Source organism: Octopus sinensis, linkage group LG24, assembly GCF_006345805.1.
Source record: "Octopus sinensis linkage group LG24, ASM634580v1, whole genome shotgun sequence".
NCBI lineage: Eukaryota > Metazoa > Mollusca > Cephalopoda > Octopoda > Octopodidae > Octopus > Octopus sinensis.
Window position 1 is genome coordinate 12784483 of NC_043020.1, and position 25128 is coordinate 12809610.

The 25128-nt window shown below is 44.2% G+C and overlaps 1 protein-coding gene across 3 annotated transcripts in view; it reads left to right on the plus strand.

The window, feature by feature from the left end:
• LOC115223940 (rho guanine nucleotide exchange factor 3-like) overlaps positions 1-24473 on the plus strand; it is a 99303-nt gene extending 74830 nt beyond the window's left edge. For all 3 annotated transcript variants that reach the window (XM_029794685.2, XM_029794686.2, XM_036512877.1), the window contains 8 exons: positions 3458-3534; positions 4637-4793; positions 7065-7123; positions 8947-8988; positions 10263-10364; positions 12949-13017; positions 22532-22718; positions 24194-24473. In XM_029794685.2, coding sequence (XP_029650545.1) covers positions 3458-3534; positions 4637-4793; positions 7065-7123; positions 8947-8988; positions 10263-10364; positions 12949-13017; positions 22532-22718; positions 24194-24336 — 836 coding nt within the window. In that variant the 3' untranslated portion in view covers positions 24337-24473. The remainder of the gene's footprint in view (positions 1-3457; positions 3535-4636; positions 4794-7064; positions 7124-8946; positions 8989-10262; positions 10365-12948; positions 13018-22531; positions 22719-24193) is intronic.
• Positions 24474-25128: the final 655 nt, after the last annotated feature.

Here is a 25128-nt window from a genome sequence, read left to right on the forward strand (position 1 = left end):
AAAATGTGTGGCCATTATGTTGAGAGGTAATTGTGCAGGGTGGAGGCGCAATGGCCCAGTGGTTAGGGCAGCGGACTCGCGGTCATAGGATCGCGGTTTCGATTCCCAGACCGGGCGTTGTGAGTGTTTATTGAGCGAAAACACCTAAAGCTCCACAAGGCTCCGGCAGGGGATGGTGGTGATCCCTGCTGTACTCTTTCACCACAACTTTCTCTCACTCTTACTTCTTGTTTCTGTTGTACCTGTATTTCAAAGGGCCGGCCTTGTCACTCTCTGTGTCACGCTGAATATCCCCGAGAACTACGTTAAGGGTACATGTGTCTGTGGAGTGCTCAGCCACTTACACGTTAATTTCACGTGCAGGCTGTTCCGTTGATTCGGATCAACCGGAACCCTCGTCGTCGTAACCGACGGAGTGCTTCACTAAATTGTGCAGGAGATTTTAAGTTAAAGCCATTGTTTGTGTATCATGCACAGAACCCCTGTGCCCTGAAGAACACACTCAAGGCATCTTTCCCTGTTATATGGCTGGCTAATTCAAAAGCATGGGTTACTGTTGGTGTTTTTGAAGATTGGTTCTTCAGTCATTTTATCCCAGCAGCAGAGAAGTACTGTAAAGAGAAGGGAATTCTTTTTAAGGTTTTACTTACCTTAGATAATGCTCCTGGCCACCTGCAAAACATTGTAGATTTTGACCCCAATGTTACTGCCATATACCTATTTCTTTACTACCCACAAGGGGCTAAACACAGAGAGGACAAACGGTTTAAGTCGATTACATCGACCCCAGTGCGTAACTGGTACTTAATTTATCGACCCCAAAAGGATGAAAGGTCAAGTTGGCCTTGGTGGAATTTGAACTCAGAACCTAACGGCAGACGAAATACGGCTACGCATTTCGCCCGGCATGCTAATGACTCTGCCAGCTCGCCGCCTTATTACTGCCATATAACATTACCTTGTTACTGCCATATACCTTCCTTCAAACACCATGTCTCTTCTGCAGCCAATGGATCAGGGAATAATTGCTTGCTATCTTCATTCGTTACTATATGAAACGTACACTGTAGCAGGCAATAGCTGCAACTGATCTCGATGAGTCCATCACACTTTGTGGCTTTTGGAAGAGATACGACATCTACAAGGGGCTTTACAGAACATAGCAGTGGCATGGAATGATGTACAGAACACTGCTATGAATATTGTATGGAAGAAGCTTTGCCCGCAATTCGTGAATGATTTTAAGGAGTTTGATAATGTTGCCATCAATAAAATGTTGGTGACTATGAGCAAAGAACTGGAAATGGATTTGGAGGAGGAGTATTTCACAGATTTATTTGAAAAAGACAAGCAGCCCCTGATGAATGGTGATTTGATAGAGTTTCATGAGCAGCAAAATAAAGAAGAGGAGGTCGAACCTGAGCCACATTACTTTACCATTAAGACAATGCAGCAGGCATTTGCATTTTTCAAAAAGGGTCTTTCTATGTTCAAGGATATGGATCCAAATGCTCAATGCTTTTCCGAGCTTATGGGAGCTTTGTCACGAAGCTTTTGCTCCTTATAATATAAACCTTGAGGAAAAGAAGACAGTTCAAGGAACTCTCAAATGGTTTTTTAAGCTCATTGAACAAGAACAGCCAGTCAGTTGTTGATATTGATGATCCACAGCCATCTACAACCTATTTCTTTATTACCCACAAGGGGCTAAACACAGAGGGGACAAACAAGGACAGACATAGGTATTAAGTCGATTACATCGACTCCAGTGCGTAACTGGTACTTAATTTATCGACCCCGAAAGGATGAAAGGCAAAGTCGACCTCGGCGGAATTTGAACTCACAACGTAATGCAGACGAAATACCGCTAAGCATTTCGCCCGGCGTGCTAACGTTTCTGCCAGCTCGCAGCCATCTACAACCGCGATGTAAACCACCAAATTGTATGTACGTATTAGTAAATTTTAAAAAATTTAATTTTATTTTACTATTGCAAAATAATAATTACTGAATTTGTTTTTTAAGCTTAAAAAAGGCTTTTATTTTACCCTGTCTTTTCACAAACTGCATTCATAAATAAAGCATCCACAATGTAAGGTAAACACTGCCAAATTGTTTTCGTAAATTTAAATTACTTTTTTTTTTTTACTGTATTAAAAAATAAAAATTTTGTTTGTAAACTTAAAATAGTTTTTTATATTAACCATGTATTATTGAAAATGCATTCATAAATTAAGTACAGAACTGGGAACGGTTATTGTTGGTTTAGCCTAGAAACAAGTTAATTTGACTTAAATTATGTTTCCTGGAACCAATTAACAACATAGGTTCCAGGAAACATAATTTAAGTCAAAAAACAACTTAAGTCAAATTAACTTGTTTCTAGGTTAAACCAACAATGACTGTTCCCAGTTCTGTACTTTATTTATAAATGCATTTTCAATAATACATGGTTAATAAAAAACTATTTTAAGCTTACAAACAAAATTTTTATTCCACTTGCCCCTTGCTCCTAGGGTTCTGTATTTTATTGTGTTCATCATCATCATCATCGTTTAACGTCCGTTCTCCATGCTAGCATGGGTTGGACGGTTCGACTGGGGATCTGGGAAGCCAGAAGGCTGCACCAGGCTCCGGTCTTATCTGGCAACGTTTCTACAGCTGGATGCCCTTCCTAACGCCAACCACTCCGTGAGTGTAGTGGGTGCTTTTTACGTGCCACCTGCACTGGTGCCAGGCGAGGCTGGCATCGGCCACGGTCGGATTGGTGCATTTTATGGAAGCCAGTCGAGGTGGCACTGGCTTCGGCAACGATTCGGATGGTGCTTTTTACATGCCACCGACACGTAAAAATGTTGTCATTGACTGTGGAAAACCTAAAAGTACAGAGAAGATTTGAAATTAATTAAGGCAACATTATTTTCTCTTGTTTAATAACATTGCATGGGACCAGGAGTAATGTGTTTACGCGTTGACAAACAGACTTATGTGTTAGATGTGAATAATAGAGAGTTGTTGGAGAGAAATAAGTTGAGTATGAATGTGTAACCAAGGTGGATTGGTCTGACACCGAGTGGTATTAGGGTCACAACCTGGCAGACGGGGCTCTGGTGAAAATCCTCGAAGTGTCTGTTTTGGCAACCGGCGGCTCCTCAGTCGTTCTGTCCTTGCGTCTGCGGACAATCTGCGGCAAACAAGATGTCTCTACATGTGGGATTGTTGGGGACCGCTTGTGAGATTCATATATTCCCACGAAACTTCTTCTTGGCCTACTTTTGCCTCTAGGATATATTCCATCACACTTACAGCACATTTTCTCTTAGTACATAACATTCCTTTCCTAAATGAAAGAAAACCATTTAAATAGAAATTTAATGTTTTCTGTGGGTTGATTGGCTTACATGATGATTGATTCTATATAAAACTGAAGATGTATTTCTTTCTCTTTTAATTTCAGCTTTAGTCGACAGATTGGTTGTTCAAAGATTACCTGATGGAACCACTGAGGGTGTAGGAAAACAGATCAAAGAATGGGTAAGGAATTATTATGTTGAGCTCATAATAATAGAAGTCATTGATTTTAGTATTGATTGCGTTTAGAGTTTTAATTGATATGTTCTTTTCTAAAGAGTTTTGCCTAAACAAGAAATAATAATAATCCTTTCTACAATAGGCACAAGGCCTGAAATTTGAGGGGATAGGATGGTCAATCACATCGACCCCCCATTTGTTTGTGTGTCTGTGTTTGTCCCCCTAGCATTGCTTGACAACCAATGCTGGTGTGTTTACGTCCCCGTCACTTAGCGGTTCAGCAAAAGAGACCGATAGAATAAGTACTGGGCTTACAAAAGACTGGTGCTTAATTTATTGACCTCAAAAAGATGAAAGGCAGAGTTGACCTCAGTGGAATTTGAACTCAGAGCGTAGTGATGGGCGAAATACCACCAAGCATTTTGCCTTGTGTGCTAATGATTCGGCCAGCTCGCTGCCTTCAATAATAATAATAATAATAATAATAAATGCCCTGATGCATTACCAGGCAATGGCTCTCATGGCTTCTGATCTCAACTGATTGAAAGTGTTATGTACAGGTTTTGTCTTGATATATCAAAGATGGGCTACAGCAAATATTCTGCTCAATGCCACAGATTTGCTTGTCAGTTGCTTGATCTTGGACCAGTTGAGAGCATGTCCATTAGTGGCTGACGATATATATGCATCTCTGATCATGAGCAGAAGTAGTGCTGGGAGCATCATAGCCATGTGTTGAGAGGGATTCTTTGGGGTTTGAATAATTCACCTCTGGAAACATGGGTGTCAGTGGTGTTTCGTTCATTTTAACATTCTGAGTTCAGATTCTGACGAGGTCAAGTTTGCCTTTCGTCCCTTTGGAGCTGATAAAATTAGTACCAGTTGAATACTGGGGTCAACGTAATCGACTAGCCCCCGCCCCCCAAAATTTCAGGCCCTGTGTCTTTAGTAGAAAGGATTATTATTATTATTAATAGTAGTAGTGGTAGTAATACTGGGATCAATGCAAATGACTTACCCGCTCCCCAAAATTGCTGGCTTTGTGCCAAAATTTGAAAGCTTTATTATTATTATTATTATTATTATTTCCCCACGTTTTATTCAGGTACCCAGCTTGTGTCAATACATCCAAGTTTGTGCCAACCAGGTATTTGCCAAGGCTTTGTTAGATGAGAAGAAATATGATGCAGGCGTTGATGACTTTTTGCAAAGATGTATGGAATCGCCATTCAGCAGGAAACTGGACCTTTGGGGTTTACTCGGTCAGTTATTTTTCAAATTATTTATTGTATACAAAGGTGCAGGAGTGGCTGTGTAGTAAGTAGCTTGCTAACCAACCACATGGTTCTGGGTTCAGTCCCACTGCGTGGCATCTTGGGCAAGTGTGTTCTGCTATAGCCCCGGGCCGACCAATGCCTTGTGAGTGGATTTGGTAGACGGAAACTGAAAGAAGCCTGTCGTATATATGTGTGTATATATATATATATAATATATATATATATATATATAATATATATATATATATGTGTTTGTGTGTCTGTGTTTGTCCCCCTAGCATTGCTTGACAACCGATGCTGGTGTGCTTACGTCCCCGTCACTTAGCGGTTCGGCAAAAGAGACCGATAGAATAAGTACTGGGCTTACAAAAGAATAAGTCCCGGGGTCGAGTTGTTCGACTAAAGGCGGTGCTCCAGCATGGCCGCAGTCAAATGACTGAAACAAGTAAAAGAGTAAATCAATCAAACTAGAAGGGGTGTTGCATTACCTAGAGTTTCTCCCTCTATATCTCGGAGTTTAACCCTTTAGCATTCAGATTACTTTGTCAAATCTGTTTATTTATTCGCATGGTTTTAACATCTGTTTTTCATTGCCGGCATGGGTTGGACGGCCCAGCTTCAGGATTTCGATGATGTGATTGCTTTAGTTTTAGAGTGACATTGTAGGGTAGTTGTGGGTGGTCACATCTGGCTGGTTTGAACTTGAAACAGATGGACTGTTTAGGTTGGATATACTCTTACTCTTTTTACTCTTTTACTTATTTCAGTCATTTGACTGTGGATATGCTGGAGCACCACCTTTTAGTCGAGCAGACTGACCCCAGGACTTATTTTATGTGGGCCTAGTACTTATTCTATCAGTCTCTTTTGCTGAACTGCTAAGTTACAGGGACGTAAACACACCAGCATCGGTTGTCAAGTGATGTTGGGTGACAAACACAGACACACAAACATATGCACATATATACATATATATGTGTGTGTGTATATATATATATATATATATATGTGTGTGTGTGTGTGTGTGTATATATGTGTGTGTGTGTGTGTGTATATATGTGTGTGTGTGTGTGTGTGTATATATATGACGGGCTTCTTTTAGTTTCCGTCTACCAAATCCACTCACAAGGCTTTGGTCGGCCCGAGGCTATAGTAGAAGACACTCACCCGAGGTGCCACGCAGTGGAACTGAACCCAGAACAATGTGGTTCGTAAGCAAGCTACATACCACACAGCCACTGAGTTTGAATGCTAAAGGTTTAAATCTCACTAATTTCATCTTCCCCTTTCATTCCTCCAGAATTAATCAAATGTATTCCTCTTTTATATTTCAGCTGATTCAATCAGTTGTTCTCTTACTCTATGAATCAGTGACCTTTTGCCAAGAAACAAATGTTATCATAATCATCATTGTCATTATCATTTAAAGCAGAAAGCTGCTGGAATCATTGGCATTTGCCAGGCAAAATTCTTTGTTCTATGCTCAGATTCTTCTGAGGTCAACTTTTCCACCTGTCAGTCTTACAGGGTTGACCAAATTTAACGGCCTTGTGGGCAAAATTGGAAAGAATCATTAAATTATCATCATTTACATCAGTGGTTCTCAACCAGAGTCCATAAGGCCCCTGAGGGTTCATATAAGATTTTGGTGGGGGCCATGCAACAAAATAGTATATTGGAGATTCACAATAGTATTTTAGCCCTTTCGTTACTGTATTTATTTTGAGACGTTCTCTGTTTCTTTCAATTACTTTAAATATAACAAAGAATTTAGTAAAATAACTTAGTTATCATGCAGCTAGTGTTAGGAACATAAATTGTGACTAAGGTTTGATGGAAGACTTTAATTCAAAACTTATGAAACAAGATATTTGTACTCAGAGCCAGAGCCGGTTTCAGCCGGGTTGGTAACAAAAGGGTTGAGGGCTCCTGAAAACATTTTGCTTCAGATGTATGTGTTGGAAGAAACAGCTAGGTTTCCTTCTCTAACATTTTACATAATTCAACCTACACAAGTTGATGTGAGAAAAACAAAATAGGAATTTTAAAAGAAGTATCTATAAAACTAGTCTTTAAGAATCAAATGGCTATGGGGATCCACCAGAATAAAATAGTAATCAAAGGGGTCCAAAGATAAAAAAAAAGAAAAATGGTTGAGGGCTCCTGATTTACATTTTCATTGAACATCATTACTTTATGTAACGACACTTGGATGGCGAGTAAAATGTTTTAATGTGCTTTGATCTCTGTTTCTAGATGGACCTCGTGGTCGGTTTCTGAAGTATCCGTTATTGATAAAGAGTATCCAGAGATATGTAAGTATGGCTGCTGATGCCTATCTTGATTGTCGTTTTCACTTCTCTCTCTCTCTCTCTCCTCTCTCTCTCTCTCTATATATATATATATATATATATATATATATATATAATATATATATATATATATATAATGAGGGTGTTTTGAATTCTTTTGCTTCTGAGTTGATTCAGTAAGAGTGGTTGTGTTGGTATGTCACTAAATGACCTAGTTAAGCTTTCTGTATTTACATGACATGTCCCTACTTAGAAGAGGTGTGTCTCTGGTTACAAGAATGGTAAGTACTCAGAAGTGCTCTGAATAAAAAAAAGGTCCTCTTGAAAATGATCCGGTGAAATTAAAGACAGCCTTGAAAAACAATATATATATATATATACACACACACATACATACACTTTTACCAGAAGACTGGTGTGTTCTTGTATATATCATCTTCATCAAACATTTATTTTCCTTACACCCATGGGCTGAACAACTTGACAGGAACTGGCAAGGCCAGGGGTCGCATCGGGTTCCACAATCTGCTTTGGCTTGGTTTCTACAGCTGGTTTCCCTTCCTAATGCCAACCACTTTACAGAGTGTAGTGGGCCCCATCACCACTGCTTTTTACATGGTACCACACACACACACACACACACTTGTTTCAGTAATTTACTACAGCCATGCAGGAATCATTGCCTTGAATGGTTTTAGTCAAACAAATTGACCCTAGCATGTATTACTTAAGCCTAGTGCTTATTCTATTGGTCTTTTTTGCTGAACCGCTAAGTTATGGGGATGTAAACACACCAACATCAGATGTCAAATGATTATGGGGTGGGGGAGCACACACACATAGATTATATATATATATATATACATACATATTGTGAAGACGCATGGCTTAGTGGTTAGGGCGTTGAGCTTATGATTGTGAGGTTGTGAGCTCGAATCCTGGACCGGGCTGCGTGTTGTGTTCTTGAGCAAGACACTTTATTTCATGTTGCTCCAGTTCACTCAGCTGTAGAAATGAGTTGCGACGTCACAGGTGCCAAGCTGTATCGGCCCCTTTGCCTTTCCCTTGGATAACACTGGTGGCATGGAGAGGGGAGGCTGGCATGCATGGGTGACTGCTGGTCTTCCATAAACAACCTTGCCTGGACTTGTGCCTGGGAGGGTAACTTTCTAGGTGCAATCCCATGGTCTGTGTCGTGACCAAAGGGGGTCTCAGAATATACACATACATACACGATGGGCTTCTTTCAGTTTCCGTCTATCAAATCCATTCACAAGGCTCTGGTCTTCTACATATATGTAGAAGACACTTGCTGAATCCAAAACCTTGTGGTTAGGAAACAAGCTCCTTAGCACACAACCATGCCTGTGCCTATATATAGTACATTGGCATCCGTGCTAGTGGAGCACTAAGAGTACCATCTGAGCGTGATCGTTGCCAGGGCAACAAACTGGCACGTAAAAGCACCCACTACATTCACGGAGTGGTTAGCGTTAGGAAGGGCATCCAGCTGTTGAAACTCTGCCAGATCAGATTGGAGCCTGGTGCAGCCATCTGGTTCGCCAGACCTCAGTCAAATCGTCCAACCCATGCTAGCATGGAAAGCGGACGTTAAAAGACGATGATGATACTGATTCTCTGTTATACATAATAATGAATTTCAACTTTAAATTATACAATAAAACTTCAAATTATATAAAAATTCATGTACATGTCATTATATTTATGAATGCACACACTCACACACACACACACACTTCATTATACTTGTGTCAGTTAAACATTTAGTTTTTTGACCAAATTTTTTTTTTTTTTTCATTTTCAAGACGAATTGCGGAAGTGAAGATTACCAGTGTCTCAAAGACTCAGTAAGCAAATTTCCTTTTTCAATGTTCTTATTTCATTTCTGTTTTTACTTTCTTCTATAGTTCAGTGTTTCTCAACAAGGCCCCCATACGATCCCTAGGGATCCACTTAAGCAAAATAGTAAATTGGGTCCACAGTATTATTTTAACCCTTTAGTGTTCAGATTATTCTGTCAAATGTGATGTTTGTTTATTTAAAATGGTTTGAATTAATTCTGCATTATCTTGTAGTTTAGAGATTTCAGTGATGTGATTTTTTAGTTTTAGAATGTCACGGTAGGGCTGAGGTGAGAGTTGAGATCTGGTCAGTTTCAATATAAAACAGGTTAAATATTTGGCCAGATACGGCCGGTTTGAATGCTAAAGGGTTAAGGGTCCCTAAAAACAATATTTTGCTTCAGATGGATTTATTGTAAGAAACAGCCAAGTTTCTTGTTCTGACATTTTACATAGTTCAGCCTACACAAATTTTGAAAGAAGTATCTAGAAAACTAGCTTTTAAATGTCAAATATCTATGGGGGTCCACCAGAGTAAAATAGTAACCAAAGGGGTCAAAAGATTAAAAATTGTTGAGAATCTCTTTTTTTCTCCTTCTCTTTTACTTGTTTCAGTCATTTGACTGCGGCCATGCTGGAGCACCACCTTTAATCGAGCAATTCGACCCCCGGGACTTATTCTTTGTAAGCCCAGTACTTATTCTATCGGTCTCTTTTGCCGAACCGCTAAGTGACGGGGACATAAACACACCAGCATCGGTTGTCAAGCAATGCTAGGGGGACAAACACAGACACACACGCACATATATACGACAGGCTTCTTTCAGTTTCCGTCTACCAAATCCACTCACAAGACTTTGGTTAGCCCGAGGCTATAGTAGAAGACACTTGTCTAAGGTGCTACACAGTGGGACTGAACCGGGAACCATGTGGTTGGTAAGCAAGCTACTTACCACACAGCCACTCCTGCACCTAATCTCTGGTATAGTTCTTACAATCACAGCTTTTGTTTTTATTTTCATCATAATGACCACCACTGTGATCAAGACAGTCCCATTCACGTTGCTAACAGTGGGGTCACTTATATCCAGATTTTTATATAGTTGATTCACATTTTTTTCCCATTTTGCTTTAATATTATCCTGCCCTTGTTCCATACCATGTACTTGCTGACTTACACTGGTAGTTTTGGAAAACGTATATAATAGTAATGATAATAATAATAATAAAATAATGCCTTGAAATATATATGTTTTGTCATATATGTTTTTTTTTATCAGGTAAAACTCATTGAAAAGCTGATTGCTGAAGCAGATGAGAAAATTGGTGAAGCTAAATGCACATTATACAAATCAAAATTGTCATATGTTTATGATGATCAGGCAAGTTTTCTGAAAATAAGAATATTTCTTTATCTTGTTGGGGAAAAGACAAGTGGATTGTATTTTATATCTGGTGTATTTGCTATACAGCTAAATTATTTAGATAAATCTATCTGTCTTTGCCCACCTCCCTCTCATATATATCTTTATATATAAAAGTAAGGTTGTGTGTCTGTCTACTCCGATTTAGATTCCTAACTACTCCCACATTTTGTGGTGCAGTTTGACCAAAACCGGGTATCTTGTAGTCGTGATTCATATCGAGCCCTTCTGGGTATTAGCGCGCGTCTACGATGAGTCTACGATTTTAAAAATAAGTTACCATTATTTTTTCCATTTTAATGCATATTTTTTTTAAAGGGAAGTAACTCTCTAAAAATGTCTACGATGAGTCAACGATTTAAAAAATTTACCATATTTTTTCCATTTTTAATGCATTTTTTTTGCTATTTTTTGGCTATAACTCTCTAAAAATGCTATATAGTTATTTCCCTTACAAACCCGAGCAACGCCGGGCGATACTGCTAGTATATATATATATATATATATATATATATATATATAATAATATATTATTATTAATATCAGGAAATCAATATTAAAACTTAATTCAAAATTGTTAAACTGTCATATACATTATATATTTATACTTATACATATTTACATATATTTATATATATATTTATATTTGTAATACAACAATTATTTTATACACTTATATATCTTTCTAAAGAATTTTCTAATATTGTTTCTCAATTAGAGGTGTCTTTATCACTTGACCAATCCTTGTAATGTTTAACTTGGGACGGGATTTCGCTTAGATATCTTGGTCTTTGCAGCTGGATCAAACTACCTGAAATACTTGGTGCACACACCCCAGTCCTTAACATTAAACTCTTCACACAGGTCATCCACCACCTGTTTGAAATCTCCCCACCAACAAGGGTTCTTGTGGCACATAAGAGGACCATCCGAACGTGGCCGTTGCCAGCGCCGCCTGACTGGCCTCAGTGCCAGTAGCATGTAAAAAGCACCATATATATATACATATTGTGAAGACGCATGGCTTAGTAGTTAGGGCATTGAGCTTATGATCGTGAGGTTGTGAGTTCGAATCCCAGACCGGGCTGTGTTCTTGAGCAAGACACTTTATTTCACGTTGCTCCAGTTCACTCAGCTGTAGAAATGAGTTGCGACATCACAGGTGCCAAGCTGTATCGGCCCTTGCTTTTCTCTTGGATAACACTGGTGGTGTGGAGAGGTGGGGCCGTTTGCCAGCCTCCCCTGGCACGTAAAAGCTCCCACTACAATCATGGATTGGTTGGCGTTAGGAAGGGCGTCCAGCAGTAGAAACATTGCCAGATCAGACTGGGCCTGGTGCAGCCTTCTGGCTTCCCAGACCCCAGTTGAACCGTCCAACCCATGGAAAGTGGATGCTAAACGACGATGATGATGATGATGACATATATATATATATATCCTCCCTTCCTGTTTTTGATTTGACCTTACAAATACATTCCCAGCTTTTAAGTTACTTTAATAAAAAAAAAACTCAATTCAATAACACCGTTTACAAACTCTGCTTGGAATGACCAATTTTAAATACTATTGGAACTTACTAGGTACAGGAATCTTTTATATATATACCATTCTGCCTAAATAATGGAACTAAAGATACAATATCCCTGCATATCTCACATCTATTTTCATTCCTCCACTTCACTCTCTATTTCATATCTTATCTAGAATAACTATTGCTTAACCATTTTCTCACACCGTTTCTGATGAAGGGATATATAAAATATCCCAGAAACAGCTGTAAGGCCTTCTATTTATAAATGTTCTGAAATCTTTGACAGTCTTGGATTTTTATCTCATTCTGTTAATTTTTTAATGTATATATATATATATATATATATATTTATATAATAATAATAATAATTTGAGGGAATATAAATCCAAACTTACAGGGAAAAAAATTCAATTTAGAAATACTAAATTTTCTGGATGGTGTAATTTAATTGTTCATTTTGAATTGATAAAAGGTGTTTTTTTTCTAATTTCATATATCTTCTCTCTATATATAAACGCCAGTTTGTCTGTGTGTGTTTCTGTGTGTCTGTTAGGTTGTACCCTCACCCTGACCACGGCTTTCAACCGATTCTGATGAAACTTGACACACACATAGCCCAATGTCATAATTCAAAACTAACGCAGCGAAAATTTTGAAAAGTTCCCCCAGTTCTGAAAAAAATCGATAAATTCGACATGGGGTCGAGAATCAGAAACACAAACCACAGACTGTCTAGGGGACGCAACTCGACCTTTTTAACTAAAAAAAAAATTTACCATCATTTTTTCCCATTTTTTGGCTATAACTCTCTAAAAATGCTTTATAGTTATTTCCCTTACAAACCCGAGCAACGCCGGGCGATACTGCTAGTATATATATATATATATATATATATACATACATATACACACACACACACACATAAGGTGTGTGTGGTGTTGATATACTGTATTATAAGATACATTTGAAACATGTGTTAATTAATTGCTTGTGTTTGTTGTAATGTTGCAGAAAGTTGATTCCGTTGAAGACTCAAAGGTTTTTGTTTGCAGTGGGATACTGAAAAACAACAAAGGCACTGTAAGTTGTTGATGATTTTTCCAAAACTTTAACCTATCAGCAGTTTATTTTACTAAAGCAGGCTGTAACTCCAAACTGGGGCTAAGGGTGTGAGCCCCCAGGCTGGAGCTAAGGTTCTGGCTCTGGGCTGGGGCTAAGGGTGTGGGCCCCAGGCTGGAGCTAAGGTTCTGGCACTGGGCTGGGGCTAAGGTTCTGGCTCTGGGCTGGGGCTAAGGGTGTGGGCCCCAGGCTGAAGCTAAGGGTGTGGGCCCCAGGCTGAAGCTAAGGGTGTCAGCCCCCAGGCTGGAGCTAAGGTTCTGGCTCTGGGCTGGGGCTAAGGGTGTGGGCCCCAGGCTGGAGCTAAGGTTCTGGCTCTGGGATGGGGCTAAGGGTGTGGGCCCCAGGCTGGAGCTAAGGTTCTGGCACTGGGCTGGGGCTAAGGTTCTGGCTCTGGGCTGGGGCTAAGGGTGTGGGCCCCAGGCTGAAGCTAAGGGTGTGAGCCCCAGGCTGGAGCTAAGGTTCTGGCTCTGGGCTGGGGCTAAGGGTGTGGGCCCCAGGCTGGAGCTAAGGTTCTGGTTCTGGGATGGGGCTAAGGGTCTGGCCCCAGGCTGAGGTAAGATCATATGGCGTCACAAATACCTTGCTTTTATAGGGTATTTTCCTTTTCCTTTATTTTTTGCCATTCAAATCTTTATGATTCTGTCAATCAAGACAGATATTTCAATCATTCCTAAAGATTAAAGAAATGAAGTGAGTTCCTGGCTCATAGCACAGCCTGCTGTGCTAACCTTGGATCGTAGGGTGACCCGCTGTTCTTGAGGAGACCTATTGAGTCAAGTACATCAACATCAAAATAAAAATCAAATGGAAATTGTAGTTAAGATACCTGTGCCGGTGGCACGTAAAAAGCACCATCCAAACGTGGTTGATGCCATGTCACCTGACTGGCGTCCGTGTCGGTGACACTTAAGAAGCACCGACCGATTGTGGCCATTTGCCAGCCTCCTCTGGCCCCTGTGCCGGTGGCACGTAAAAAGCACCATCCAAACGTGGTTGATGCCATGCCACCTGACTGGCGTCCGTGTCGGTGACACTTAAGAAGCACCAACCGATTGTGGCCGTTTGCCAGCCTCCTCTGGCCCCTGTGCCGTTGGCACGTAAAAAGCACCATCCAAACGTGGTTGATGCCATGCCACCTGACTGGCGTCCGTGTCGGTGACACTTAAGAAGCACCAACCGATTGTGGCCGTTTGCCAGCCTCCTCTGGCCCCTGTGCCGTTGGCACGTAAAAAGCACCATCCAAACGTGGTTGATGCCATGCCACCTGACTGGCGTCCGTGTCGGTGACACTTAAGAAGCACCAACCGATTGTGGCCATGCCAGCCTCCTCTGGCCCCTGTGCCGGTGGCACGTAAAAAGCACCATCCAAACGTGGTTGATGCCATGCCACCTGACTGGCGTCCGTGTCGGTGACACTTAAGAAGCACCAACCGATTGTGGCCGTTTGCCAGCCTCCTCTGGCCCCTGTGCCGGTGGCACGTAAAAAGCACCATCCAAACGTGGTTGATGCCATGCCACCTGACTGGCGTCCGTGTCGGTGACACTTAAGAAGCACCAACCGATTGTGGCCATTTGCCAGCCTCCTCTGGCCCCTGTGCCGGTGGCACGTAAAAAGCACCATCCAAACGTGGTTGATGCCATGCCACCTGACTGGCGTCCGTGTCGGTGACACTTAAGAAGCACCGACCGATTGTGGCCATTTGCCAGCCTCCTCTGGCCCCTGTGCCGGTGGCACGTAAAAAGCACCATCCAAACGTGGTTGATGCCATGCCACCTGACTGGCGTCCGTGTCGGTGACACTTAAGAAGCACCAACCGATTGTGGCCGTTTGCCAGCCTCCTCTGGCCCCTGTGCCGGTGGCACGTAAAAAGCACCATCCAAACGTGGTTGATGCCATGCCACCTGACTGGCGTCCGTGTCGGTGACACTTAAGAAGCACCAACCGATTGTGGCCGTTTGCCAGCCTCCTCTGGCCCCTGTGCCGTTGGCACGTAAAAAGCACCATCCAAACGTGGTTGATGCCATGCCACCTGACTGGCGTCCGTGTCGGTGACACTTAAGAAGCACCAACCGATTGTGGCCGTTTGCCAGCCTCCTCTGGCCCCTGTGCCGGTGGCACGTAAAAAGCACCATCCAAACGTGGTTGATGCCATGCCACCTGACTGGCGTCCGTGTCGGTGACACTTAAGATGCACCAACCGATTGTGGCCGTTTGCCAGCCTCCTCTGGCACCTGTGCCGTTGGCACGTAAAAAGCACCATCCAAACGTGGTTGATGCCATGCCACCTGACTGGCGTCCGTGTCGGTGACACTTAAGAAGCACCAACCGATTGTGGCCGTTTGCCAGCCTCCTCTGGCCCCTGTGCCGGTGGCACGTAAAAAGCACCATCCAAACGTGGTTGATGCCATGCCACCTGACTGGCGTCCGTGTCGGTGACACTTAAGAAGCACCAACCGATTGTGGCCGTTTGCCAGCCGCCTCTGGCCCCTGTGCTGGTGGCACGTAAAAAGCACCATCCAAACGTGGTTGATGCCATGCCACCTGACTGGCGTCCGTGTCGGTGACACTTAAGAAGCACCAACCGATTGTGGCCGTTTGCCAGCCTCCTCTGGCCCCTGTGCGGTGGCACGTAAAAAGCACCATCCAAACGTGGTTGATGCCATGCCACCTGACTGGCGTCCGTGTCGGTGACACTTAAGAAGCACCAACCGATTGTGGCCGTTTGCCAGCCTCCTCTGGCCCCTGTGCCGGTGGCACGTAAAAAGCACCATCCAAACGTGGTTGATGCCATGCCACCTGACTGGCGTCCGTGTCGGTGACACTTAAGAAGCACCACCCGATTGTGGCCGTTTGCCAGCCTCCTCTGGCCCCTGTGCCGGTGGCACGTAAAAAGCACCATCCAAACGTGGTTGATGCCATGCCACCTGACTGGCGTCCGTGTCGGTGACACTTAAGAAGCTCCAACCGATTGTGGCCGTTTGCCAGCCTCCTCTGGCCCCTGTGCGGTGGCACGTAAAAAGCACCATCCAAACGTGGTTGATGCCATGCCACCTGACTGGCGTCCGTGTCGGTGACACTTAAGAAGCACCACCGATTGTGGCCGTTTGCCAGCCTCCTCTGGCCCCTGTGCCGTGGCACGTAAAAAGCACCATCCAAACGTGGTTGATGCCATGCCACCTGACTGGCGTCCGTGTCGGTGACACTTAAGAAGCACCAACCGATTGTGGCCGTTTGCCAGCCTCCTCTGGCCCCTGTGCCGGTGGCACGTAAAAAGCACCATCCAAACGTGGTTGATGCCATGCCACCTGACTGGCGTCCGTGTCGGTGACACTTAAGAAGCACCAACCGATTGTGGCCGTTTGCCAGCCTCCTCTGGCCCCCTGGCCGGTGGCACGTAAAAAGCACCATCCAAACGTGGTTGATGCCATGCCACCTGACTGGCGTCCGTGTCGGTGATACTTAAGAAGCACCAACCGATTGTGGCCATTTGCCAGCCCCTCTGGCCCCTGTGCCGGTGGCACGTAAAAAGCACCATCCAAACGTGGTTGATGCCATGCCACCTGACTGGCGTCCGTGTAGGTGACACTTAAGAAGCACCAACCGATTGTGGCCGTTTGCCAGCCTCCTCTGGCCCCTGTGCCGGTGGCACGTAAAAAGCACCATCCAAACGTGGTTGATGCCATGTCACCTGACTGGCGTCCGTGTCGGTGACACTTAAGAAGCACCAACCGATTGTGGCCATTTGCCAGCCTCCTCTGGCCCCGTGCCGTTGGCACGTAAAAAGCCACCATCCGAACGTGGTTGATGCCATGCCACCTTACTGGCGTCCGTGTCGGTGACACTTAAGAAGCACCGACCGATTGTGGCCATTTGCCAGCTTCCTCTCTGCCCCTGTGCCGGTGGCACGTAAAGAACACCATCCAAACGTGGTTGATTCCATGCCACCTGACTGGCGTCCGTGTCGGTGACACTTAGAAGCACCAACCGATTGTGGCCATTTGCAGCCTCCTCTGGCCCCTGTTCCGGTGGCACGTAAAAAGCACCATCCAAACGTGTTGATGCCATGCCACCTACTGGCGTCCGTGTCGGTGACACTTAAGAACACCAACCGATTGTGGGCATTGCCAGCCTCCTCTGGCCCGTGCCGGTGGCACGTAAAAAGCACCATCCAAACGTGGTTGATTGCATGCCACCTGACTGGCGTCCGTGTCGGTGACACTTAGAAGCACCGACCGATTGTGGCCATTTGCCAGCCTCCTCTGGCCCCTGTGCCGGTGGCACGTAAAAAGCACCATCCAAACGTGGTTGATGCCATGCCACCTGACTGGCGTCCGTGTCGGTTGACACTTAAGAAGCACCACCGATTGTTGGCCATTTGCCAGCCTCCTCTGGCCCTGTGCCGGTGGCACGTAAAAAGCACCATCCAAACGTGGTTGATGCCATGCCACCTGACGGCGTCCGTGTCGGTGACACTTAAGAAGCACCAACCGATTGTGGCCATTTGCCAGCCTCCTCTGGCCCCTGTGCCGTTGGCACGTAAAAAGCACCATCCAAACGTGGTTGATGCCATGCCACCTGATGGCGTCCGTGTCGGTGACACTTAAGAAGCACCAACCGATTGTTGGCCGTTTGCCAGCCTCCTCTGGCCCCTGTGCCGGTGGCACGTAAAAAGCACCATCCAAACGTGGTTGATGCCATGCCACCTGACTGGCGTCCGTGTCGGTGACACTTAAGAAGCACCAACCGTTGGTGGCCATTTGCCACCTCCTCTGGCCCCTGTGCCGGTGGCACGTAAAAAGCACCATCCAAACGTGGTGATGCCATGCCACCTGACTGGCGTCCCGTGTGGTGACACTTAAGAAGCACCGACCGATTGTGGCCATTTGCCAGCCTCCTCTGGCCCCTGTGCCGGTGGCACGTAAAAAGCACCATCCAAACGTGGTTGATGCCATGCCACCTGACTGGCGTCCGTGGTCGGACACTTAAGAAGCACCAACCGATTGTGGCCATTTGCCAGCCTCCTCTGCCCCTGTGCCGGTGGCACGTAAAAAGCACCATCCAACGTGGTTGATGCCATGCCACCTGACTGGCGTCCGTGTCGGTGACACTTAAGAAGCACCGACCGATTGTGGCCATTTGCCAGCCTCCTCTGGCCCCTGTGCCGGTGGCACGTAAAAAGCACCATCCAAACGTGGTTGATAATGCCATAGCCACCTGACTGGCGTCCGTGTCGGTGACACTTAAGAAGCACCGACCGATTGTGGCCATTTGCCAGCCTCCTCTGGCCCCTGTGCCGTTGGCACGTAAAAGCAACCATCCAAACGTGGTTGATGCCATGCCACCTGACTGGCGCCGTGTCGGTGACACTTAAGAAGCACCGACCGATTGGTGGCCGTTTGCCAGCCCCCTCTGGCCCCTGTGCTGGTGGCATGTAAAAAGCACCATCCAAACGTGGTTGATGCCATGCCACCTGACTGGCGTCCGTGTCGGTGACACTTAAGAAGCACCAACCGATTGTGGCCGTTTGCCAGCCCTCTCTGGCCCCTGTGCCGGTGGCACGTAAAAAGCACCATCCAAACGTGGTTGATGCCATGCCACCTGACTGGCGTCCGTGTCGGTGACACTTAAGAAGCACCGACCGATTGTGGCCATTTGCCAGCCTCCTCTGGCCCCTGTGCCGGTGGCACGTAAAAAGCACCATCCAAACGTGGTTGATGCCATGCCACCTGACTGGCGTCCGTGTCGGTGACACTTAAGAAGCACCAACCGATTGTGGCCGTTTGCCAGCCCCCTCTGGCCCCTGTGCTGGTGGCATGTAAAAAGCACCATCCAAACGTGGTTGATGCCATGCCACCTGACTGGCGTCCGTGTCGGTGACACTTAAGAAGCACCAACCGATTGTGGCCGTTTGCCAGCCCCCTCTGGCCCCTGTGCTGGTGGCATGTAAAAAGCACCATCCAAACGTGGTTGATGCCATGTCACCTGACTGGCGTCCGTGTCGGTGACACTTAAGAAGCACCAACCGATTGTGGCCGTTTGCCAGCCCCCTCTGGCCCCTGTGCTGTGGCACGTAAAAAGCACCATCCAAACGTGGTTGATGCCATGCCACCTGACTGGCGTCCGTGTCGGTGACACTTAAGAAGCACCAACCGATTGTGGCCGTTGCCAGCCCCCTCTGGCCCCTGTGCTGGTGGCACGTAAAAAACCATCCAAACGTGGTTGATGCCATGTCACCTGACTGGCGTCCGTGTCGGTGACACTTAAGAAGCACCAACCGATTGTGGCCGTTTGCCAGCCCCCTCTGGCCCCTGTGCCGTTGGCACGTAAAAAGCACCATCCAAACGTGGTTGATGCCATGCCACCTGACTGGCGTCCGTGTCGGTGACACTTAAGAAGCACCAACGATTGTGGCCGTTTGCCAGCCCCCTCTGGCCCCTGTGCTGGTGGCACGTAAAAAGCACCATCCAAACGTGGTTGATGCCATGCCACCTGACTGGCGTCCGTGTCGGTGACACTTAAGAAGCACCAACCGATTGTGGCCGTTTGCCAGCCCCCTCTGGCCCCTGTGCTGGTGGCACGTAAAAAGCACCATCCAAACGTGGTTGATGCCATGCCACCTGACTGGCGTCCGTGTCGGTGACACTTAAGAAGCACCAACCGATTGTGGCCGTTTGCCAGCCCCCTCTGGCCCCTGTGCTGGTGGCACGTAAAAAGCACCATCCAAACGTGGTTGATGCCATGCCACCTGACTGGCGTCCGTGTCGGTGACACTTAAGAAGCACCAACCGATTGTGGCCGTTTGCCAGCCCCCTCTGGCCCCTGTGCCGGTGGCACGTAAAAAGCACCATCCAAACGTGGTTGATGCCATGCCACCTGACTGGCGTCCGTGTCGGTGACACTTAAGAAGCACCAACCGATTGTGGCCGTTTGCCAGCCGCCTCTGGCCCCTGTGCTGGTGGCATGTAAAAAGCACCCACTACACTCAGGAGTGGTTGGCGTTAGGAAGGGCACCCAGCTGTAGAAACACTGCTAAATCAGATTGGAGCCTGGTACAGCCTCCTGGCTTCCCAGACCCCGGTCGAACTGTCCAACCCAGGCTACCATGGAAAACGGACATTAAATGATGATGATGATGATGTTCCCCATTAATTTGTTTTTTCAGTCTTTACCAAGTTCGTTAGTATCAGCTCTGAGGGAGAGAAAATAGTGTCTCTTGTATTTTTTTCTTTTATTCTTTTGCTTGTTTCAGTCATTTGACCATGGCCATGCTGGAGCACTGCCTTTAATTGAGCTAATCAAACCCCAGGAGTTATTCTTTGTGATCCTAGTACTTATTCTATTGGTGCCTTTTGCCGAACCACTGAGTTATGGAGATGTAAGCACACCAGCATCAGTTGTCTAGCGATGTTGTGGGGACAAACATAGATGCACACACATATACACACACTCATATATATGACGGGCTTCTTTCAGTTTCCCTCGACCAAATCCACTCACAAAGCTTTGGTCGGCCCAAGGCTATAGTAGAAGACACTTGCCCAAGGAGCCATGTGTGTTGGGAAGCTACTTACCACACAGCTACTCCTGTGCCTATATATATGAATATTATTTTTATCAAACTCCTTATTGAAGAGGAAAAGTTACGTTTACAGTTTAGAGTGGCTACTGCAATGTCTACTGTACTAAAATGTCAGTATTGTTAATATGTTATAGGCATAGGAGTGGTTTTGTGGTAAGTAGCTTGCTTACAAACCACATGGTTCTGGGTTCATTCCCACTGCGTGGCACCTTGGGCAAGTGTCTTCTACTATAGCCTCGGGCCGACCAAAGCCTTGTGAGTGAATTTGGTTGACGGAAACTGAAAGAAGCCCATCGTATTTATGTATAGATAGATGTATTTGTATGTATGTTTGTGTGTCAGTGTTTGTCCCCCCAACATCGCCTGACAACCGATGGTGGTGTGTTTATGTCCCCGTAACTTAGCGGTTCGGCAAAAGAGACCAATTGAATAAGTACTAGGCTTGCTTACAACGAATAAGTCCTGGGGTCGATTTGCTCGACTAAAGGCAGTGCTCCAGCATGGCCGCAGTCAAATGACTGAAATAAGTGAAAGAGTATGAAGAAGGTGGCAAGCTGGCAGAATCATTAGCACATCAGGCAAAATGCTTCACAATCTCTGTGTTCTGGGTTCAGATTCCGCCACGTTTGATTTTTGCCTTTCATCCTTTTGGGGTTGATAAAATAAGTACCACTTGAGCACTGGAATCAATTTTATCGACCTATCCCTTCCACGAAATTTGTGGCCTTGTTGCTTAAATTTAATATTAATATGAAGGGGGCAGCAAGCTGGCAAAAATCATTAACATGTTGGGCAAAATGTTAAGCGGTATTTCATTTGTGTTTGCGGCGAGCTGGCAGAATCGTTAGCACGCCGGGTGAAATGCTTGGCGGTATTTCGTCTCCCATTACATTCTGAGTTCAAATTCCGCCGAGGTCGACTTTGCCTTTCATCCTTTCGGGGTCAATAAATTAAGCACCAGTTACGCACTGGGGTCGATGTAATCGACTTAATCCATTTGTCTGTCCCCTCTCTGTTTAGCCCCCTGTGGGTAGTAAAGAAATAGGTATTTCGTCTGCCGTTACGTTCTGTGTTCAAATTCCGCTGAGGTCGACTTTGCCTTTCATCCTTTCGGGGTCGATAAATTAAGCACCAGTTACACACTGGGGTCGATGTAATCGACTTAATCCATTTGTCTGTCCTTGTTTGTCCCCTCTGTGTTTGGCCCCTTGTGGGTAGTAAAGAAATAGGTATTTCATTTGTGTTTGCGTTCTGAGTTCAAATACTGGCCAAGTTGATTTTTGCCTTTCATCCTTTCGGAGCCAATAAAATAAAATAAGTACAGTTGAATACTTATTTCTTTACTGCCCACAAGGGGCTACACACAGAGGGGACAAACAAGGACAGACAAACGGATTAAGTCAATTATAAGCACCATCCAATCGTGGCCGTTTGCCAGCCTTATCTGGCACGTAAAAAGCACCCACTACACTCATGGAGTGGTTGGCGTTAGGAAGGGCATCCAGCCGTAGAAACATTGCCAGATCAGACTGGGCCTGGTGCAGCCTTCTGGCTTCCCAGACCCCAGTTGAACCGTCCAACCCATGCCAGCATGGAAAGCGGATGCTGAACGATGATGATATCGACCCCAGTGCGTGACTGGTACTTATTTAATCAACCCCGAAAGGATGAAAGGCAAAGTCGACCTCGGCGGAATTTGAACTCAGAACATAACGGCAGATGAAATATCGCTAAGCATTTTGCCCGGCGTGCTAACGTTTCTGCCAGCTCGCCGCCTTAGTACAGTTGAATATTGGGGTCATTCTAATCAGCTTAATCCTTCCCCTGAAATTGCTGGCCTTGTGCCAAAATTTGAAACCAATCTTGATGATATGAATATCTTTCTCTTGTTGCAGAAACTCCATGTGTTTCTGTTGGACAAAGTTCTCCTTGTTACACGGCCAGTCACCAATAATAGCCAGCGTGGCTTTCAAGTATATCGTCAGCCAATTCCGGTCAGTACGTTGAATATAGAGGATTTGAAAGACAACGAAGTGCGGATGGGATCCTTCCGGAATGCTTTTGGGCAGGGAGGACAAACAGGTGATTATTCATTGTTTTGTGTTTTCCTTCATCTCATCTCATCTCATCTCTTGTGTGTGTGAAGTTGTAATTGTGGGAGTCATGTTTGGTATTCAAAAGATTAAAAAGGCGGCGAGCTGGCAGAAACGTTAGCACGCCGGGCGAAATGCTTAGCGGTATTTCGTCTGCCGTTACGTTCTGAGTTCAAATTCCGCCGAGGTCGACTTTGCCTTTCATCCTTTCGGGGTCGATAAATTAAGTACCAGTTACGCACTGGGGTCGATGTAATCGACTTAATACCTATGTCTGTCCTTGTTTGTCCCCTCCGTGTTTAGCCCCTTGTGGGTAGTAAAGAAATAGGTATTTAAAAGATTTATCATGTTCAAAAGACTATTCCAACAAAGTACTAACCAAAATTTTAGTATTCACTAACCTAAAAGCTGCACTCTCTGCTGACTCTTATGCTGCCTCCTGTGGAGGGCTAATAGGGACTGTGGCCCAATTCTAAAGAGAGCAATAATAATAATAAAGCATTTATTGATACTCTACCAATATGATATAACCCTGTTGCAATGTGACCCTACTTTAAATTCAGTTTGTCTTGTGTATCATTGTATAAAAACCAGTATAACTGGAAAAAAACCATGGACTTATAATATAGAATGAGGATGAACTATAACCTTGGACCCTGCCATAAGAATATACAAAGTTTTTCTACTAATCTTAACAATATTGGGATCTTTTCCTTTTGAACGGCAGTTTGTAACATAAATTCTAGGTAACTAAAAAGTTTTAAACTTCGTATACTGGTAGAATGTGTTTATAAAACATCATTTTTCTCTTGGTTTTATTGATAAAATTCTATAGTTTGTAAGATATTTCGTCTGAAAATCCGAGCATTTCGGCAATTTTAACCAATCGATTACCTCCATTCAACTAAAATCATTTGCTGCGTCTAAAACTGAGACAACATCCTGTGACTAACCCTAAACCTCCCCCTAACCCTAACTTTTTTTTTTCTTAATTGTTAAATTAATTTAATTCAACATACTGACAATTAATTTAACAATTAAGAAAAAAAATATTTAGGGTTAGGGGGAGGTGTAGGGTTAGTTAGAGGATGTTGTCTCAGTTTTAGATGCAGCAAATGATTTTAGCTCAAAAGAGAGTGTAGGATTGGTTAAAATTCGAAAAATTAAACTACGTTAAACAAACAAATTACAATTTTCTCAAGAAAGCCAAGAGAAAAAAACGTTTTATTTTGACACATTCTACCAGTATACGAAGTTTTAAAGTGTTTAGTTAACTAGAAATTGTCTGAGGTTCAAAAGGAAAAGATCCCAATATTGTAAGCCTGGTGTACTAACAGAGAGTTTATAAAGTATTTTGCTCTGATTGATAATCCCTCTTAATATATCTAACATATATTTAGATATCTTCATATGAGATTCATCTGTTTGGCTAACCGTTTCTTTATTTTCCTTCCTTTCTTTTAGCAAAGAATGTGTTTCGAGTCTCGTTTATGGATCCAAGCCAAGGTCAGTCCCACACGCTGATTGCCACAGATGAACACGACAAACGCCAGTGGCTGCAGTGTCTACGCCAGTCCATATCTAACCAGAGGCCCAACGGAAGCTGAACGCTCTCTGCAACCATCCAAAATAAGACTCATCCCATCTCTTCACCCACAACAAAAAAAAAAAAAAATGAGAACATTTAACAACAAAAACTATCAAAAACTTTAAAACAAACAAACAAACAAAAAAAAATAATGGATTGAGGGATTGCTTGTAGAATCCTCCAGTTTCTCAAAAAAATTTGTTCTGCTTCTTTGTTCTGAGTTCAAATCCTGCTGAGGTCAACTTTGCCCTTTTATCCTTCTGGGGTCAGTAAAATAAGTACCAGTTAAGTCCTGCAGTCAATACAATTGACTAACTCCATCCCTCTCCAAAAACTGTTGGCCTTGTCCCTAAATTAGAAATTATTTATGTTGTTATTATTATTATTATTATTATTATTAAGGTGGTGGGCGGGCAGGATCGTAAACATACAGGGCAATATGCTTAGCGGCATTTCATCCGTCTTTACATTTTGAGTTCAAATTCTGCCAAGGTTGACTTTGCCTTTCATCCTTTCAGGGTCGATAAAACAAGTACCAGTTGAATACTGGGGTTCGATGTGAATCAACTTATCCACTCCATAAAAAAAAAAAACAAAAAAACTATTGGCTTTGTACCTTTTGTAGAAAGGATTATTATTATTATTATTATTATTATTATTATGATGGTGAGCTGGCAGAATCGTTAGCACATTGGATAGAATGGTTAGCAGCATTTTGTCTGTTGCTACATACTGAGTTCAAATTCTGCTGAGGTCGACTTGACCTTTTATCCTCTTAGTGTCGGTTACGTAAGTACCAGTTATGCACTGA